Source organism: Kogia breviceps, chromosome 4 (genome assembly GCF_026419965.1).
Source record: "Kogia breviceps isolate mKogBre1 chromosome 4, mKogBre1 haplotype 1, whole genome shotgun sequence".
Lineage (NCBI taxonomy): Eukaryota > Metazoa > Chordata > Mammalia > Artiodactyla > Physeteridae > Kogia > Kogia breviceps.
In genome coordinates, this window is record NC_081313.1 from 144,277,071 (window position 1) to 144,297,544 (window position 20,474).

Genomic DNA, 20,474 nt, shown 5'->3' on the forward strand with positions numbered 1-20,474 from the left:
GGTGCACATAGTAGATGTTCCAGCATTTGTTGAATGAATTAATGAAGTTGGATGGTGTCAGTGGAAATAGGAAGCAGTGGATGAATTTTAGAGAGATTTAGTATGGAAAACTGACAGGTTGTGAGAACGGACTGGTGATTGGGGTTGAGGGCACTTGGAGTTGCCAGACTAGTCACTGGATAGTCCCTAATGTCAAAAAAAAAAAGTTTTTTAAGGGATGGGAAGTATGCCTTCAACATTCTGAATCATCACCACAGGATGGCTTACTTGTATGGTAGCTATCTGGGTCATATTTTTTCTCTGCCTGTCTGTGAGTTACATAAGGAGAAAGCTAGAGTCTTCTGCATCCTTATATTCTGTCCAGGGCCTAGCTCAAATGTGTTGTAACCAGCAACCTTATGTTTCCTTTTGGCCCTAGGAAAAGAACGGCATGGTTCAAGGAGGGATTATGATTCTCTTTTACATAGGAGAAAACTGAGGCTCAGAGAGGTTGGTGAACCTGCTCAAAGACCCTCACAGAGGATCCAGTGATACTAGAAATCTGATAGTCCAAACACTTTGCAGTGTTGGGGAGGATGGAATTTCAAGTCCACTTTAGAACCATGACCCTACACTTTGAAAAAACAACCAAACCAGAACTGGCATCCATGTTTTAGCCATTTTGTTAACACTTCTCTCAGCTAAGTTACACCAAATGTGCTGCATCCACTTTTTCATCTACTTATTAAGTGTTAGTGTGCTTCTGAATACTGCAGTGCAAGAGGAGGGGGAGACATGGGTGAAATAGATCCTTGGAACTAAGAGGAGGGGAGTTCTAGGGTCAGACTTCATGTCTTCAGGTGCCGGCTCTCCCACTTCCTAATTGTGGGCTTTAGCAAGTTACCTAACCTCTCTGGGCTTCCATTTCCTGAATTATGAAAACTGGGTTAATAGAACCTGTCTCACAGGGTTTTAGTAAAGATTAAAGGGATAATATCTAGAAAAGTAATTAGTTAGCACCAGGATCGGCTACATAAAAGGCAAAAGGAAAGTGTGGAGCCCGTTGTTCGAAATTACTGAGAGGGTAATAGCAGAGCAATAAACCAAGCACAGGGCCCTGCTAGGTGTGGGGTTGACTGCACAGGTTGTATGCCTGTGTAGCCAGTCATGGCTAACAGTGTCTGATGCGTGGTGAGTGCTCAATAAATTTTAATTATTAATTTCCTAGGGTATCCCCTCTCAAAGAGCCAAGATCTATTGATGGCAAAAGGCACTTAACCTCAAAATAACTGCATAAGAAAGAATGTGACACACAGTGCGGACACAGTTGGATTGTTGGGTGCCATTCCAGGACCCACATTTTAAAAAAGAACATTGACAATTCAGATTATGTGAACTCCTTTGTTACTGAAGACACTTAGGTGGAATCTGGATGAAAGCTGTCAGTTATAGATTGGTTGTAGCTTTTGGTGGTCGTAATAACCACGTGAAAGTCATTTTTTCTGTGGAAAGGACACAGGATTTTGAGTCAGACGTTTCTTATCTAGCTAATAAAAAGAACCACTATGGCTGAACATTTCCTGTTTCTTCGACGCTGTACAAGATGTTTCCTGAGTATTAACTCATTGAATTCCCTCAGTAGTCTTGGGAGGAAAGTATAGTTGTTAACCTGGTTTTCCCCCAGTAGTCTCGGGAGAAGAGTACAACTGTTAACATGGTTTTCACAGGTAAGGAAAGCAATCAGAGAGGTCAGAGTCTCAGCTGGTAAGTGGCAGAGGCAGGGCTCAAGCAGCCTTGTCTGGATCCAGGCTCATTAGCCCTAAGTCTTAGGTTTTGCCACTGGCAGCCAGGTGCTTTTGGTCAGGTTATTTTACTTGCTTTGGTCTCTAGCTACCTCAGAGGGTGATAAAGTTTGGGTGAGGCTCAAGTAGGTAAAGTCTTAGGTAAGAAAAGTGTGTGTAGCTTCTAGCAAAGTGTCCAGAGGTTATTCTAGAATTTCTCTTCTTTCCCCTTGAGCTAACCTCTGAGCTTATACAGTTAAACGGTTTTATCTTTATTGGAGGGAAGGGTGGTAAAGACCTATAAAGTGCCCACAGTGTTGAGAAAGTAGTGAGTGGCACAGTTAGGAGACTGCCTGGGACTTGAGGTCCTTGCTCCCTTATAAAAATATCAAGTGTCTGTAAAAAGTTTAGCACCCCTGTGGCAGAAATGAGCCACCATCCTCTTGGTTCTCCATGATAGTTTTACTTGATAGCAGGTATGAAAGGGCAGACTGGTGGGCCTCCAAGTGCAAGGTAAGGTTAAAGACAAGGAGTGTCACCTGGATTTCTAGCCATAGCTCCCAGAGCCTGAGTGCCATATAAATTAGGTAGGGGACTTGATTGACAGCAAATGACCCCATCCTACAACACCTGCAACATCCTGTGGACATTAGAAATCCATGCTTCTGTCACTGAGTAGCACTGTGAGCTTAAAGTATGTCACCTGCTGAACCCCTCTTTGCCTGCTGAACCCCTCTTTGCCAGATCTCTGATTTGTAAACACACAAATCAGGGATTCTGGATTCTGCATCATGAGGATTCTATAATCATGAGGAATGATTGTAGAATTTACGTGATCTCTAGTTTTTGTTCACTTCATGCAAGTTAGGGATAATTGTATTGATTTTTCAGCCTATTTATCTTGCCCAGAGGTTGTCAGTAATGCCCAGTATGAATCCATTTGGCAGAAGCAGGAACAGATGATCAAGTCCTGTCTCTTTCTACTGTACCACTGATGCCTCAGCACTGCCTTCCTTTTTCCTAAGGACTGGGAATGGGATGCTGAGAATGGGATGGAATGGCTTATTCACATGTGCTTTCATTTCTTCTTTAGAAGGGAAGGCAAAGACATTTAACAAAACCTTTACAACTGTGCAGATTTCTGTCTCCCTCCACCCCCATTTACACCCTCTGTAAAGTTAACAAGGATGCCCTCCATTTCCCTGTTCTCTCCTACTTCTTCCCTCCCCATGTCCCCTACAACCATGCAGACAATAAAGGCTGGTCTTCTGCATGCCCCAGTGAGTGTGGGCTACTTCCAGTCTTCTGATGTCTCCTTGTGAAAAAAGCATTTCTGCCTTGGATGGACAAGGTGTTATCTCCTTTGGATGAAATCCTCATACTCTTTCTAGGTCTTCTTCATTTCCCATTCCTGAAGTACAGAAAGACAGGAAGTATCAGTTTGTTAAATATTCTAGTGTAACCTGCAGGAAAAAAACATACCACTGCACCGAATTATATAAAGATCTCTGTGGCCAGATCAGAGAGTCATGGGTCCTAGTCCCACTCCCTTTCTTTGGCCTTGGGTAAGTCATTTCTCCATGCTGGGTCTCATCTCTAAGGGGGTTCAAACACCACAGCTTGTCTTTCTCAGACAAGGAAACTGGGGCCCAGAAGAAGCTGGGGAGTGGGGACTGCATCAGTGCTTTTCCACAGCACTTTGGTTGTGGTAGGAGGCTGATGAGAGAGAGGCCAAAGCAGCTTGGTAAGGAAGGGTGAGGGCAGGCAACCCACAGGGCTCTGTTTGTTCTCCCAGGGCTATCTAGGAGTTCACCTGAGATGAATACTGAAGTCAGGGCCAGCAGTGAATGGCTTTTTACCTATAAAAAATCCATGGCATTTCCAGCCAGCCCTGGAGGGGATGGGGTGAACCAGGGCAGAAGATGATGGTTAGAAAATTCTTAGTGGGAGGATTCTCCATTCCCAACCTGTCCCTGTCTTCACCACCTTTACTGCAGTTGCTCAGGGCAGTGACCTAGGAGTCATCCTTGATTTATATCTTTTCCTCATCCTCCACATCCTCATCAGCAAATCCTTCAGCTCTACCTCCAAAGCCAGCTAGTTACTGTCACCTCCACTAAACCTTTCTAATCTCTCATCAAGGTTACTTCTTCTAACTGATCTTTTTTATCCCCTCATCCATTCTCAACATAGTAGTCAGAATGATCTTTTAAAAATGTAATTCATATCTAAAAATTCCTTGGTCAGAATTTGCCAGTGACTTTCCATTACGTTAGAACAAAATCCAAAGTTCTTCCAATGACCTTCAAGGATCAAGGAGAAGCAAACTGTGGCTCATGGGCCAAATCTGGCTCACTACGTGTTTCTGTATGACCCACCAGCTATGACTTTTCAGATTTTAAATGTTTTTTTTAATAGTTTTTTATGACACCGGAAATTTATATGAAATTCAAATCTCAGTGTCCATACACAAAGTTTTATTGGGACACAGCCATGTTAATCATTCGTTTACATATTGTCTGTGGCTACTTTCCTGCTATGATGGCAGAGGTGACTTGTGAAAGAGACCATGTGTCCACAAAGCTGCAAATATTTACTGTCTGGCCCTTTCCAGAAAAAGTTTGCTGATGTCTGATCTAGATGATCTGGCCTTTGGCTGGTTACTTCTCTAATCTCATGTTCTAATGCCCAGGTATTTGTTTTTCAGGTCTACACTTTCTTATCTGCAATTCCGAAATCCAGAGAGCTCCGAAACCAAAACATTTTTTAAGTGTTTTGGCACAAACTCATTTAGTGGCAAAACCTGACCTGAACTGATATGAGGTTGTAATCTATTTATTCATTGTGATGTGAATATTCATGTGCCTTGCTATAGAATTATCAACATGTTTGCTTACAGAGTACCTCCTGAGAACTTGGGGTTTTTCATCATATATAGTATATGCACCATATTACCTTTCTAAAATTCAAGAAGTTCTGAAACACAAGTTTCAGAGATAGTACTATGGACCAGTATCATGGAGTGAGCTGTGGATTGGAAGAGATGGATTTGCATCCCAGCTCTCTCACTGATGCCCTGCATAACCTTGGGCAAGTCCCTTCACTTAGTTTCCTCATCTACGAAATGGGGCCTTTCATGTCTCAAAACATATTGTAGGCTCAGAAACCAAAGCTTGTTAGAACTATGTGTTAAGAAAGAATAAGTAGATTCTGAAGGAGATTTGAAGGTCTTGCCCTCTGAGCAAAGTTCATGAGTTTTACTGCATGGATATATTGGCAGTTTTCTGCCTTTCTCACTAGCTGACTTTTTGGTTCTTGGTGAGGTTCCATAGAAAGGAAGCTTCCAGATTTCTGAATTTTGATGAGCTGATCTGTGGCCATACCTTTGCTTTTTGTAGCACTCTTCCTTGGTTGGCGGTTACAATGGATGGGCTCCTCTTCCGCAGCTCAGAAACACAATTGACAGGGAGAGGTTGCTCTGGGGCATTTTTCTGGGGTTTATTTGCAGTTTCCTGTTGATGAAAAGAAATAGTTACCATAGGTGAGGTCTAGTGCTCACTACTACACCCAGCCTGCCAAGAAGGCACTGTGCAAACATGTCAGCATCAAACAGGGTGAGGGGTAAAAGATACTTGAGGGCCTTGGAATAAAGATGATGGCTAAAATTACTAAAATTAAAATGACTGAACCCTCACTATGGACCAGGTTAGCTCATCTAGCCTTTTCAGTCCTATAAAGCAGGTACTATTATTATTTTGTCCCATTTTACAGATAAGGCAAATAAGAAGGTCAAGTCACTGCTCAAGGCCATAAGACTGGTGAGCGAGACAGTTGGGATTCAAATCCCACAGTCCTGTCTCTTAACCTCTCTCCTGTATTCCTTCACATTTTCTACACTGCCTTTACTCATATTTTCCAGGTGATTGCTTAGTACCTTGCTGGATGTAGTTCCTTGAGTGTGACATACTAATGGCTAAGCCTGTGGGGAATTTAGAGAAGACTCTCTGTCTCCAAAGGCCATCACAAGGATCAAAAGTGGAGAGAAAAGTCCTGTGGAATGTGAGCATCAGGGCATGCTGGTGGGAGGAAGCAGCTGGGATGAGGGAACCACTTCTCCTCCACCAGCCCTCTGTGACTCTGGGAAGTTGTTTTGTCCCTAGCCCCTAAGCCCTTCTCTGTAAATTAGGTTGGAAATGCCCCTTGGAATGGAAGTGTAGGAGTGAAAGAAACTGCTCTGGCTTTAGAGTCATGAGGTGTGGCCTGACCTGGGACAGCAGTAGGAGTACTGTTCCTAAGGACAACTCACACTTATCAGACCAGTTATTTCATCTCTCTGAGTCTCCATTTCCTTGTGTAAAAGCAGGTGTAACATTTATTCATTTGACAAACATTTATTGCACTTCTACTATTTTTCAGATTCTGAAGGACTAGAGCTATAATGATAAACAAAACAGACATCGTCCAGTTCTTAATAAAAATACAATCTAGTGGGGGAGACAGACTGTAAGGACATGAATATACTATATATACATGTATACATATATGCATATTCACACACAAATTGTGGTTAAGTGCTATGAAGCAGAATAACAGATGGGACTGTTAGTTTAGACCAGTGGTTCCCAAACGGGGGCAATTTTGTCCTCCCAGGGGACATTTGGCAATTTCTGGAGACATTTTTGGTCCTCATAACTGGGCATGGAGCTACTGGCATCAAGTGGGTAGAGGCTAGGGATGCTACTAAATATCTTACACTGCACATGACAGTCCTACAAAAAATTATTGGCAGTAGTGCTGAGGTTGAGACACTGATACAGACTGAGGTCCGTGAAGTTCTCCCTGAGGACATCCCATTCAAGGTGATGGTTGCTGGGAGCATTAGAGATAATGGATTCAAAGCCCTGAGTACAGGGACTGGTACACTGGGGATCCTAGGAGAGGGCATGTGCCTGGTGGCTAAAGCAAGGCTCTGGAGTCAGACTTCCTGGGTTTGGGATCCTGTCTCCCACTTAACTGAGTGACCTTGAGCACGTAATGCAACATCTGAACCTAAGTTTCCTTGTCTGTTGTATGGGGTGAATACACATAGTACTACCTCATAGGACTGCTGCGAAGATTGTGTGAAATCATACAGGTTAAGATGCTGTACTGGCCTATGGTAATTGAGCGATACAAGTTGGTTATTCTTATTCAGTATAGTACATTATTATTATCAATAACCCCAAGGCCACTTCTAAGATCACATTCAGGATAAAAAGTCAAATAGCAGTGCTTCAGTGGAGAGAACACAGGCCAGAGAACTTGCTCCAAGAGTCTCTTTCATAGCTGTGCCACTTATGGCATGTTTCCTCCCCTCTTAGGGCCTCAGCTTTCTCATTTGTAAATAAGCGTAACTCCTACCCCCAAAGAATGATCATGAAGATCTGTAGCATATGAGGGTATTGAGGAGCAGCTGCCCCTGGTGCAAAAGGGAGTAGACTCACCCCGCTCTTGTTCTTGCTGTTCACGCAGAGCCCCAGGGCTGGGCCCCCTGCCAGGGACTGCTGCAAGCGCTCCTTCACAGCCACCAGCCGCAGCTCCAGGTCGATACGGCCCTCTTCCTTCGCCCGACACTGAGCTTCCAGGGTGGCCAAGGCCTCTTCCAGAGCTTTTAACTTTGCCCCTGTGTCCAAAGACATCTTTGAGAAATAACTGAGCCTGGTTTGGCCAGAAGCATCAGGGAGTTTGGCAGGGCCTCAGGCCCTAGTCTGCCTTCCCAGAGGGCCTTTCCAGGCCTCACTCCTTGTTAAGGGATGGACTTTGGACCTGGGGTTCCAGCTCCATGCAGGGGTGTGTGGTTTTTATCTGCCCAATACCCATTTCCTCATTCTCCTCTCACTCCCTGTAGTTTGGATGGGGCTGACTTCACTCCTAGTTCAGGGGATTGGCATATAATTTAGACCTGGCCCATAATTATATCTCATTTTTTGGTCACAGTGGTTGGTTGAGGGATCAAAGCTGGTTCAATCAAAGTGAATCCCGAGGTGTTTATGGGGGCTATTGGGAAGAGAAGCCTCTCTGCTGGAGTGGCTGCATGGATTGGGTGATGGTTAGAGCTGTGTAGCCTTTATACCATCATGAGGGGCAGAGAATGAAACCACTGTAGGGGAAGGCAGAAGCAAGAATTAGAGAAATATGTTTCCTGGTGACATCATTTAAGTCCCTGGACCTTGCTATATCTGAACACTTAAGTTTCCAATTACATTTTTATTTTCATTTCTAAGCCAGTTTCACTTTGGTTTCTCTTACTTGTAACCAAGAATCATAACACAGGCTTTACATTGATCACAAGTTCCTGCTAGGATTTTGCTGCTTATTCAGTTTAAGCCAACAAACCTATATTAGGACCTTCTTTGTGCCAAGAGCTGTTTTGTATCTTACCGCGTTTAAAGATGAGTTCCATTGTTTGTCCTGAGGAGGCTGCACTGGAGGGTTTTCTAGTAATGGTTGTTCTTTTCATTCATTTGTTCATTCGTTTGTTCATTCATTCATTCAATAAATAGTTATTGAGTTCTTGCTAGGTACTGGGCACAGTTCTGTGCCCTTGGGATATATCAGTGAACAAAACAGGCAAAGATTTTTGCCCTTATTGAACTTACAGTTTGTGTATGTGTGTGTGTGTGTGTGTGAGAGAGAGAGAGAGAGAGAGAGAGAGAGAGAGAGAGAGAGAGAGAGAAGGAGGGAGGGAGGGAGGGAGGGAGGGAGAGAAAACAATATAATAAATATAATAAATAATCTAAGATGTCAAAAACTGATATGCTTTAGAAAAAACCTGAGCAGGACAAGTTTGGACAGTCAAGTTGACCTGTTCCAAACCCTATTCTGACTCTTAGAAAGTTCTTTATATTGAAACCAAACTGCCTGGTTTTTTCTTTTCTTTAGTAATTTTTAAAAATTTTATTTTATTTTATCTATTTTTGGCTGCGTTGGTCTTCGTTGCTGCGTGCAGACTTACTCTAGTTGTGATGAGCGGGGGCTACTGTTCATTGTGGTGCGCAGTCTTCTCATTGCGATGACTTCTCTTGTTGTGGAGCACGGGCTCTAGGTGCGCAGGCTTCAGTAGTTGTGGCACATGGGCTCAGTAGTTATGGCTCGTGGGCTCTAGAGTGCAGGCTCAGTAATTGTGGCACATGGGCTTAGTTGCTCCGTGGCATGCGGGATCTTCCCAGACCAGGGCTTGAACCCGTTTCCCCTGCATTGGCAGGTGGATTCTTAACCACTGAGCCACCAGGGAAGCCCAGAAACCAAACTGCCTTTATGTGCCTTCTTCCCATAGATTATGGTTCCTAGCCACACAGAACAAGTCTTTAAGCCAGAACTTCTCAACCTGAGGCTCGTGGACTCCTAGGCAGTCTATGACTCTGGGGGCACAGGAGCTCCCGATATTGTTTGCAACATTGTGATTTGTGGGGGTTTTCTCCCTTTGGAAAGGATCCATAGGTTCCATCAGATTCTCATGGGGCTATGTGACCTTGGATGTATTCTTTATAAGGACAGGACTTCTATTCCCTCCAGCATGTTCATAAACCTCAGTCTGAAAGTGTGCTGAACTGCAGCTATAGAGAGAATTCAACAGAAACACAGCAGAAAGTGGGGTGCAGAGGAGCCCAGGGCATGCAGGGCCTGCAGAGGCCACGGTCCTGGATTTCAGAAGAAGATCCTGGTAAAGTGTCACCATCCATTATTCCCAGTGTGTGAACCAATGTATCACACATTTGGGTGCTCAGTGCATATCTGTGAATGAATGAGTTAATGTGAGGTTCAAATATCTCTTCCATGATTCTAAGGCACACTCTGCTTTTCACATTTTAGCATTTCTAAAATCGGATCTTATTTTACCACATTAAGTGTACACATTTGTATGCTTTTTCATCTTCTCACTCTAAAAGCAGTTATTAAATCAGTGGCACTTCCATTAGTCAGGAGAGATGATGATGTTGAGGAGGAGGGGGAGGAGGGGGAGGAGAAAGGGGAGGAGAAGCCCACCTGTTCCTGGTAAGAAACCAGGTGGCAGATGCCAGGGGAGGTGTCAAGGATGAGACCCCCTTGTGCTCAGGACCACACCCACATAGATACCTGGGCTGTTTCGAATGGCTTCCTTTAGTTCCCTCTTTTCCTGCCGCAGTGCCATCAGCTCTGTCCGGATTGTCTCTTTCTCTTTCTCCAGCTTTTCTTTTTCTACCAGGTACCTCCTGGCATCCTCCTCAGCTCGGTTCTTACCGTACTTATATTGATGGGCACCTGCAGAGATGAGGCAGAAAAAGGCTCTCAATTCTGAGCTCTGGTGAGAGTACTTGGGTGGTGTTAGCTTCTTTCTCAGCCTCAATCTGTCTATCTGTAAAATGGGAATATTTAGGTCTATACCCCTGGATATATTTAGTGTGAAGGAGAGGAAACAAGGAGCCAAAGGGAGGCAGTAGTGCACAGGGACGAGGAGTAAGGGCTTTAGAACCAGACAAATCAAAGTCTGTTTTCTTTTGCCTTTTACTGGTTGTGTGACATCAGGTTAAGTGAATGTAGTGTTTTTGTGCCTTCCCCCTAGGCTTTACTTTCCTCACTTGTAAATGTGGGTATCAATCAAATTTACCTGTTGGCATTATGATAAGGTTTAAAAGAGATAATTCATGAAAAGTGCTTAGTATAGTACCTGGCAAATAGTGCTTAGTAAATGTTAGATAATAATAATAATGTAAAACATTTTGTGATGCATACACACCGGTTTTAGAATTTTTTTAAAATAAATTTATTTTATTTATTTATTTTTGGCTGCATTGGGTCTTTGTTGCTGTGCGTGGGCTTTATTTGTGGTGAGCAGGGGCTACTCTTTGTTTCAGTGCTCTGGCTTCTCATTGCGGTGGCTTCTCTTGTTGCAGAGCGTGGGCTCTAGGTGTGTGGGCTTCAGTAGTTGTGGCTCATGGGCTCTAGACCGCAGGCTCAGTAGTTGTGGCGCACGGGCTTAGTTGCTCCGCGGCATGTGGGATCTTCCCAGACCAGGGCTCGAGCCATGTCCCCTGCATTGGCAGGCAGATTCTTAACCACTGCACCACCAGGGAAGTCCCACACTTTGGTTTTAAAAGGGCATTTTTATAGTTAACTCTTGTTACATATAAGATAAAGAGACAGCTGCATGTAACTCATCTACAGAGAACTGTGAACTGTGGCTAAAGTCAGGCATTGCCCATTTTATTACTGAGAAATGGGTTGGGGGAGAGAGGGACCTCATAGTCTACTGTAGGCTCTACACTATGGTGGACAATAGCTACAAATTATTATGGCAAAAATTTATTGACCATTTACTATATACTGTGTTATTTATATGCATTTCTATTTAATCCTTAACAAAACTCACTATTATTAGCTCTACTTTATTGCTGGGAAACTGAGACACAAAGAGGTTAGGTCTCACTGCTAATTATGGCAGAGCCCAGGTTTGAACTCATGTCTGTCTAACTCCAGTGTCCATGCTATGCAATACTGCGTTAGCTTGGGCAAGGTCATAGTCCAACCTCTCAGTGAAAGTTTTATTTATATTTTTATGCTACAGACAGCCACACATAGTCGTTTGTAGGTGGGGTGTGAAGTGATTCCCATGGTTTGCTGATAATTGGGGGTCTTGTCTCTCCAGCTCTGTAGGGATTGCAGTGGTCACCCATGACCTATGCAAAAATTAGTTTCTGCTACAACTACCCTGCAATTCAAGCCTCATTATAAATAAAGCATGGAGGACAGAGAAGGGGATGCATGGCTCCCCTTACTTCCCAGTTACACAATGGCATCCCAAGGGAGTTGGCTGTCAGACTTTTGGATTTTGTAGACTGGTAAAATAAAAATAAATAGGGATACCAACAAAGGGTTGTCACCATTATGTTGTATCAGATAAGTACCTTAAAACTACCAATATTATTATTCCCACTGTTTTCTATTTATTTTCTGTGTTAAAATAATATTTTAACATCCGGAGTTGGACACAAATATACAATAAAGCAGTTGTTTATACTGAATAGCATTAACTTTATGAAAAACTTTATGCACTGTGCTTATTTCTCTCGTTTCATTGCAGATGAGTAAAAACTTCCTTAGGGACCAAACCAGCAAGTAGACTCAGCTTTGGAAGTCATCACCCTGGTCCACCTTGATGTGTCAGCACCACAGAGAGCAGCTTACTTCATACCCAACCCTGTAATGCTTGAGTCACTCAAATGGTGGTAAAGAGGCAAACTAGATTGTTTCTAATCGGTAAGTTTTAAGGAGCTACAATTCTGTGGATCTTACAGTATTAGTGATAAAACAGAGCTGCCCAAGCACCTTCCAGAAAAATCCGGGCCTCCGTAATGAAGGAAGAAAGGAATATTTAGTGTCCAAGTTAGTAGTGTAACTAATACATAAATGTTGTAGGATGTATCAGTACTTCATTCCTTTTTATTGGTGAATAATAGTCCAGGTGATCTTAGGGGAAATCTTCCATTGTTTCTGATGAGAAGTCAGCTATTAATGTTATTGGGGTCCTTTTGTATGTGATCAATTGATTTTCTCTTCTGCTTTCAAGATTTTCTTCTTGTCTTTGGATTTAGCATTTTGAGCATGATGTGTCTTTCTTGGATCTCTTTGCCTTTATCCTACTGGAACTTCACTGAGCTCCCTGGATATATAAATTAATGATTTCAATAAATTTGGCAACTTTTCAGCCATTATTTTTTAAAATATTTTTTATGCTCCTTTCTCTTTCTTTTCTCCTTCTAATGCTACCTTTATGCATATGTTAGTGCACTTAATTCATATTTCTCTGAGGCTCTGTTCATTTTTTTTGTTCTTTTTTCTCTCTGTTATTTGGAATGCATAAGCTCTGTCGATCTATCTTCAGGTTTACTGATTCTTTTGCCAGTTCAAATGTACCCTTGAGCTATTTGATAGGACATTGTCATCTTCCTTTCCTTTCCTTTTTTTTTAAACTAAAGTTCATTAGATTTACTTAGATTTTACCTAATGCCTTTTTCTGTTGCAGAGCTACTGCATTACATTTAGTCATTGTATCTCCTCAGGCTCTTCTTGGTAGTGACATTTCTCAGATTTTTTTTTCTCCCAGTTTTATTGAAATCATAATTGACATATAGCACTTTAAGTTTAAGGTGTACTGCATAATGATTTGACCTACATACATCATAAAATAATTACCACAGTAAGTTTAGTGAACATCCATTATCTTGTATAGATACAAAATTAAAGAAATAGAAAAAATTTTTTTCCTTGTGATGAGAACTCTTAGAATTTACTCTTTTCACTTTCATATATTATGTACAACAGTGTTAATTATATTTGTCATGTTGTGTATTGCATCCCTGGTATTTATCTTGTAACTGGAAGTTTGTACCCTTTGACTACCTTCATCCAGTTTCCCTCTCTGTACCCCCTGCCTCTGGTAACCACAAATCTGATCTCTCTTCCTATAAGTTTGTTTGTTTTTGAACTGTATTTGACCTACAGTATTATATGTTAGTTCCTGGTATACCTCATAATGATTTGATATTTCTATACATTTAAAAATGATCACCATGATAAGTATAGTTACTATCTGTCACCATACAAAGATATTATATAATTGTTGACTATATTCCCTGCCCTGTACATTTCATACCCATTACTCATTTATTTTATAGCATGAAGTTTGTGCCTCTTAATCTCCCTCATCTTTCTCTTCCCCCCATTTTCCTCCCCTTTAACAATCACCTGTTTGTTCTCTGTATCTCTGACTCTGTTTCTGTTATGTTTGTTTGTTTTGTTTTTTAGATTCCACATACAAGTGAAATCATATGTATTTGTCTTTCTCTCTCTGACTTATTTCACTTAGCATAATACCCTCTAAGGCCATCCATGTTGTTGCAAATGGCAGATTTCATTCTTTTTAATGGCTGAGTAATATTCCATAGTATGTATATATGTCACATCTTCTTTATCCATTCATTTTTGTTTGTTTTTAAATTTTATTGGGGTATATTTGATTTACAGTGTTGTATTAGTTTCAGGTGTATGGCAAAGTCATTCAGTTATACCTATACATATATTAATTCTTTTTCACATTCTTTTCTCATATAGGTTATCACAGAATATTGAGTAGAGTTCCCTGTGTTGTACAGTAGGTCCTCGTTGGTTATCTGTCTTATATATATAGTAGTGTGTCTATGTTAATCCCAAGCTCCTGATTCCCCCCCACCTCGCCCGCCACATTTCCTCTTTGGTAGCCATAAGTTTGTTTTTTGTTATCTGTAAGTCTGTTTCTGTTTTGTAGATAAGTTCATTTGTATCATTTTTTAAAAATTAGATTCCACCTATGAGTGATATCATATGATATTTGTCTTTCTCTGTCTGACTGAATTCACCCAGTATGATAATCTCTGGATCGATCCATGTTGCTGCAAATGGCATTATTTCATTCCGTTTTTTTGTTTTTTTTTTTTTGCAGTATGCGGGCCTCTCACTGTTGTGGCCTCTCCCGTTGTGGAGCACAGGCTCCGGCCGCGCAGGCTCAGTGGCCATGGCTCACGGGCCCAGCCTCTCCACGGCATGTGGGATCTTCCCAGACTGGGGCACAAACCCGTGTCCCCTGCATTGGCAGGTGGGCTCTCAACCACTGCGCCACCAGGGAAACCCTATTTCATTCTTTTTTATGACTGAGTAATATTCCATTGTGTATATGTACTGCATCTTTTGTATCCATTCCTCTGTCAATGGACATTTAGGTTGCTTCCATGTCTTGGCTATAGTAAATAGTGCTGCACTGAACATTGGGGTGCATGTATCTTTTTGAATTATGGTTTCCTCCATATATATACCCAGGAGTGGGATTGCTGGATTACATGGTAGTTCTATATGTCGTTTTTTAAGGAAACTCCATACTGTTCTTCATAGTGGCTGTACCAGTTTACATTCCCCCCAACAGTGTATGAGGGTTCCCTTTTCTCCATACCCTCTCCAGCATTTATTGTTTCTAGATTTTTTGATGATGGCCATTCTGACTGGTGTGAGGTGATAACTCATTGTAGTTTTTTTTTTTTTTTTTTTTTTGCAGTACGTGGGCCTCTCACTGTTGTGGCCTCTCCCATTGTGGAGCACAGGCTCCGGATGCTCAGGCTCAGTGGCCATGGCTCATGGGCCTAGCCGCTCCATGGCATGTGGGATCTTCCCGGACTGGGGCATGAACCTGTGTCCCCTGCATCGGCAGGTGGACTCTCAACCACTGAGCCACCAGGGAAGCCCGTCATTGTAGTTTTGATTTGCATTTCTCTAATGATTAGTGATGTTGAGCATCCCTTTCATGTGTTTGTTGACAATCTGTATATCTTCTTTGGAGAAAAGTCTACTTAGGCCTTCTTCCCATTTTTGGATTGGGTTGTTTGTTTTTTTGATATTGAGCTGCATGAGCTGTTTGTAAATTTTGGAGACTAATCCCTTGTCGGTCACATTGTTTGCAAATATTTTCTCCCACTCTGTGGGTTGTCTTTTTATTTTGTTTATGGTTTCCTTTGCTGTGCAAAAGCTTTTAAGTTTATTTAAGTTCCATTTGTTTATTTTTGTTTTTATTTCCAGTACTCTAGGAGGTGGATCCAAAAAGATATTGCTGCGATTTATGTCATAGAGTGTTCTGCCTATGTTTTCCTCTAAGAGTTTTATAGTATCTAGACTTACATTTAGGTCTTTAATCCATTTTGAGTTTAATTTTGTGTATGGTGTTAAAGAATGTTCTAATTTCATTTTTTTACATGTAGGTGTGCAGTTTTCCCAGCACCATTTATTGAAGAGACTGTCTTTCCTCCATTTTATAGTCTTGCTTCCTTTGTCATAGATTAGTTGGCCATAGATGCATGGAATTATTTCTGGGCTTTCGACCCTGTTCCATTAATCTATATTTCTGTTTTTGTGCCAGTACCATACTGTTTTGATGACTGTAGCTTTATAGCATAGTCTGAAGTCAGGGAGCATGAGTCCTCCAGCTCTGTTTTTCTAGCTCTGTTTTGGCTCTTCAGGGTCTTCTGTGTTTCTATACTAATTAAAAATTTTTTTTTCTAGTTCTGGGAAAAATGCCATTGGTAATTTGATAGGGACTGCATTGAGTCTGTAGATTGCCTTGGGTAGTATAGTCATTTTGACATTATTGATTATTCCAATCCAAGAACATGGTATATCTTTCTGTCTGTTTGTGTCATCTTTGATTTCTTTCATCAGCATCTTATAGTTTTCAGAGTACAGGTCTTTTGTCTCCTTAGGTAGGTTTATTCCTAGGTATTTTATTCCTTTTGATGTGATGGTAAATGGGATCGTTTCCTTAATTTCTCTTTCTGATTTTTCATTGTTAGTGTATAGAAACACAAGAGATTTCTGTGTATTAATTCTGTATCCTGCAACTTTACCAAATTCATTGATGAGCTCTAGTAGTTTTCTGGTAGCATCTTTAAGATTCTCTGTGTATAGTATCATGTCATCTGCAAACAGTGACAGCTTTACTTCTTCTTTTCCAACTTGGATTCCTTTTATTTCTTTTTCTTCTCTGATTGCTGTGGCTAGGACTTCCAAAACTATGTTGAAGAAAAGTGGCGAGAGTGGACCATCCTTGCCTTGTTCCTGATCTTAGAGGGAATGCTTTTCAGCTTTTCACCATTGAGGATGATGTTAGCTGTGGGCTTGTCATATATGGCCTTTATTATGTTGAGGTAAGTTCCCTCTACGCCTCCTTTCTGGAGGGTGTTTATCATAAATGGGTGTTGAATTTTTGTCAAAAGCTGTTTCTGCATCTATTGAGATGATCATATGGTTTTTATTCTTCAGTTTGTTAATGTGGTGTATCACATTGATTGATTTGTGGATATTGAAGAACACTTGCATGCCTGATCCTTTTTTTAAAAAAATAAATTTATTTATCGTTTTATTTTTGGCTGTGTTGGGTCTTCATTGCTGCACATGGGTCCTCTCCAGTTGCGGTGAGCAGGGGCTCCTCTTTGTTGCGGTGGCCTCTCTTGTTGAGGAGCACGGGCTCCAGGTGTGCAGGCTTATTAGTTGTGGCATGTGGGCTCAGTATTTGTGGCTCGCGGTCTCTAGAGTGCAGGCTCAGTAGTTGTGGCACACAGGCTTAGTTGCTGCACAGCATGTGGGATCTTCCCAGACCAAGGCTCAAACCCATGTCCCCTGCTTTGGCAGGCGGATTCTTAACCACTGCGCCACCAGGAAAGTCCAGATCATGGTGTGTGATCCTTTTAATCTATTGTTGGATTCAGTTTGCCAGTTTTGTTGAGTATTTTTCCATCTCGGTTCATCAGTGGTATTGGCCTGTAAGTTTCTTTTTTTGTGGTATCTTTGTGTGGTCTTAGTATCAGGGTGATGGTAGCCTCATAGAATGAGCTTGGGAGTGTTCCTTCCTCCGCAATTTTTAGGAATAGTTTTAGAAGGATAGGTGGTAACTCTTCTCTAAATGTTTGATAGAATTCACCTGTAAAGTCTGGTCCTGTGCTTTTGTTTGTTGGATGTTTTTAAATCACAGGTTCGATTTCAATACTTATGATTGGTCTGTTCATATTTTCTACTGCTTCCTGGTTCAGTCTTGGAAGGTTATATCTTTCTAAGAATTTGTCCATTTCTTCTAGGTTGTCCATTTTATTGGCATGTAGCTGTTTATGGTAGTCTTTTATGATCCTTTGTATTTCTGTTGTGTCAGTTGTAACTTCTTTTTCATTTCTAATTTTATTGATTTGAGTCTTCTCTCTTTTTTTCTTGATGAGTCTGGCTAAAGCTTTATCAATTTTGTTTATCTTTTTTTTTGGCTGCACCACACAGCTTGTGGGACCTTAGTTTCCTAATCAGGGATTGAAGTCAGGCCACGGCAGTGAAAGTGCTGAGTGCTAACCACTGGACCGCCAGGGAATTCCCAATATTTTTTCTTTGTCTTTAATTTTTGTCAGTTTGATTAATATGTGTCTTGGCATGTTCCTCCTTGAGTTTATCTTGTATGGGAGTCTCTGTGCTTCTTGGACTTGAGTGGGTTATTCCTTTCTCACTTTAGGCAAGTTTTCAGCTATAATCTCTTCAATTATTTCCTCAGGCCCTTTCTCTCTCTTCTCTTTCTGGGACCCCTGTAATGTGAATGTTCATGCGTTTAATGTTGTCCCAGAGATCTCTGAGACTGTCCTCATTTCTTTTCATTCTTTTTTCTTTATTTTGTTCTACAGCAATGATTTCCACCATTCTGTCTTCCAGCTCACTTATTTGTTGTTCTGCCTCAATTATTCTGCTATTGATTCCTTCTACTGTATTTTTCATTCCAGTTATTGTATTGTTCATCTCTGTTTGTTCATGATTTTTTATTTTTATTTTTTAAAATATTTATTTGGTTGCACAGGGTCTTAGTTGCAGCAGGTGGGCTCCTTAGTTGTGGCACGTGGGCTCCTTAGCTGTGGCATGTGAACTCTTAGTTGCTGCATGCATGTGGGATCTAGTTCCCTGACCAGGGATTGAACTCGGGCCCCCTGCATTGGGAGCATGGAGTCTTATCTGCTGTGCCACCAGGGAAGTCCCTGTTTGTTCTTTAAATTTCTAGCTCTTTGTTAAACATCTCTTGTATCTTCTCAATCTGTGCCTCCATTCTTTTTCTGAGATCTTGGATTATCTTTACTATCATTACTTTAAATTCTTTTTCAGTTAGGTTGCCTGTCTCCACTTCACTTAGTTGTTCTTCTTTTTAAAAAATATTTATTTATTTATTTATTTATTCATTTATTGGCTGCATTGGGTCTTAGCTGCGGCACGTGGGATCTTTCGTTGCAGCTCACAGGCTTCTTTCTAGTTGTAGCACACAGGCTTCTCTCTAGTTGTGGTGCACAGGCTCCAGAGTGCATGGGCTCTGTAGTTGCGGCACCTGGGCTCTCTTGTTGTGGCATGAGGGCCTAGTTGCCCTGCAGCATGTAGGATCTTAGCTCCCCAACTAGGGATCATACCGGCATCCCCTGCGTTGCAAGATGGATTCTTAACCACTGGACCCCCAGGGAAGTACCTTTTTTGGGTTTTTATCTTGTTCCTTTGTCTGGAACATATTTCTCTGCTGTCTCATTTTCTTCTAACTTTCTGGGTTTGTGGTCTCCTTTCCACTAGCTGCAGGAGCATAGATCCTCTTGCTTCTGGTGTCTGCCCCTGGCCGGTGAGGTTGGTCCTGAGGCTTGTACAGGCTTCCTGGTGGGAGGGACTGGTTCCTGCCCACTTGTTGGTGGAGATGGATCTTGTCCCTCTGGTGGGCATGGCCATGTCAAGGGATGTGTTTAGAGATGGCCTTGAGCGCAGTATGGCTTTAGGCAGCCTGTGTGCTGATGGGTGTTCCTATCCTGCTGTGTGCTGTGTTCCTATCCTGCTGGTTGTTTGGGCTGAAGCATTCCAGCACTGGAACCTGTAGGCTGTTAGGTAGGGCCAGGTCTTGATACTAAAATGGCGACCTCTGGGAGAGCTCAAGCCAAAATATTCTCTGGGTCCTCTGTCACCAGTGTCCTTGACGCCTCATTGATCTACAGCCGACCCCTGCCTTCCCGGGAGACCCTCCAAGACTCGTAGGTAGGTCCAGCCCCAGCTCTTATGGAGTTATTGCTTTGTTCTGTGTCCCAGTGTATGGGAAACCTTGTGTGTGCTCTTCAAGAGTGGAGGCTCTGTTTCCCCCAGTCCTGTGGCACTCTGGCACTCAAGCCCCGCTGGCTTTCAAAGCCAAATGCTCTGGGGATTCCTCCTCCCGATGCCAGACCCTCAGGCTGGGGAGCCAGACATGGGGCTCACGAGTCTCACTCTTGTGGGAGAACCTCTGTGATATAAATATTGTCCAGTTTGTGGGTCTCCCACCTGGTGGGTATGGGATTTGATTATGTCATGAAAGCGCTACACCTACCATCTCATTGTGCCTTCTTCTTTGTCTTTGGATGTAAAATATCTTTTATGGTAGGTTCCAATCTTTTTTGTTGATGGTTGTTCAGCAGTTAGTTGTGATTTTGGTGTTTTTGTGAGAGGAGGTGAGCTCAAGTCCCTCTCCTCCGCAATCTTTTCCGGAATCGAGGGGCTGCTTTTAGTTTGTATGCTTGCTGCCTCTTTCCTCAGCATGCGCTGGCAGTTATCCCTTTGATATGGTGTGTGCAGGTACCATGGCCTTTTGCACTCTCCTGGGATAGCGGGGGCAGGGCTTGGCGCCTGCTCATGGGTCTCTTAGAGGAGGCTGCTGTCCATGCATTCCCAGGACAGTAGGGGCAGGGCTTGGCACCTGCTCATAGGTCTCCTAGGGGTGGCTGTTATCTGTGTGCTCCAGGGACAGTGGGGGCAGCTCTTGACACCTGCTTATGGGTCTTCTGGGTGTGGTTGCTATCCACGAATTCCTGGGACAATGGGGGCAGGGCTTCTATCCATTCATTTTTTTTTTTTTTTTTTTTTTTTTTTTTTTGCGGTATGCGGGCCTCTCACTGTTGTGGCCTCTCCCGTTGCGGAGCACAGGCTCCGGACGCACAGGCTCAGCGGCCATGGCTCACGGGCTTAGTTGCTCCGTGGCATGTGGGATCTTCCCGGACCAGGGCACGAACCCGTGTCTCCTGCATCGGCAGGCGGATTCTCAACCACTGCGCCACCAGGGAAGCCCTATCCATTCATTTTTGATGGGCATTTAAGTTCCTT

General features: G+C 42.5%; 1 protein-coding gene across 3 annotated transcripts in view; it reads right to left on the reverse strand.

Annotated features, from left to right (window-relative positions):
* Window positions 1-1,306: 1,306 nt before the first annotated feature.
* The window catches only part of AFAP1L1 (actin filament associated protein 1 like 1), a 72,155-nt gene continuing 52,987 nt past the window's right edge, over window positions 1,307-20,474 (reverse strand). For all 3 annotated transcript variants that reach the window (XM_059060130.2, XM_059060131.2, XM_059060132.2), the window contains 4 exons: window positions 9,876-10,040; window positions 7,244-7,422; window positions 5,144-5,272; window positions 1,307-3,171 (listed from right to left, as the gene is read on the reverse strand). In XM_059060130.2, coding sequence (XP_058916113.1) covers window positions 3,148-3,171; window positions 5,144-5,272; window positions 7,244-7,422; window positions 9,876-10,040 — 497 coding nt within the window. In that variant the 3' untranslated portion in view covers window positions 1,307-3,147. The remainder of the gene's footprint in view (window positions 3,172-5,143; window positions 5,273-7,243; window positions 7,423-9,875; window positions 10,041-20,474) is intronic.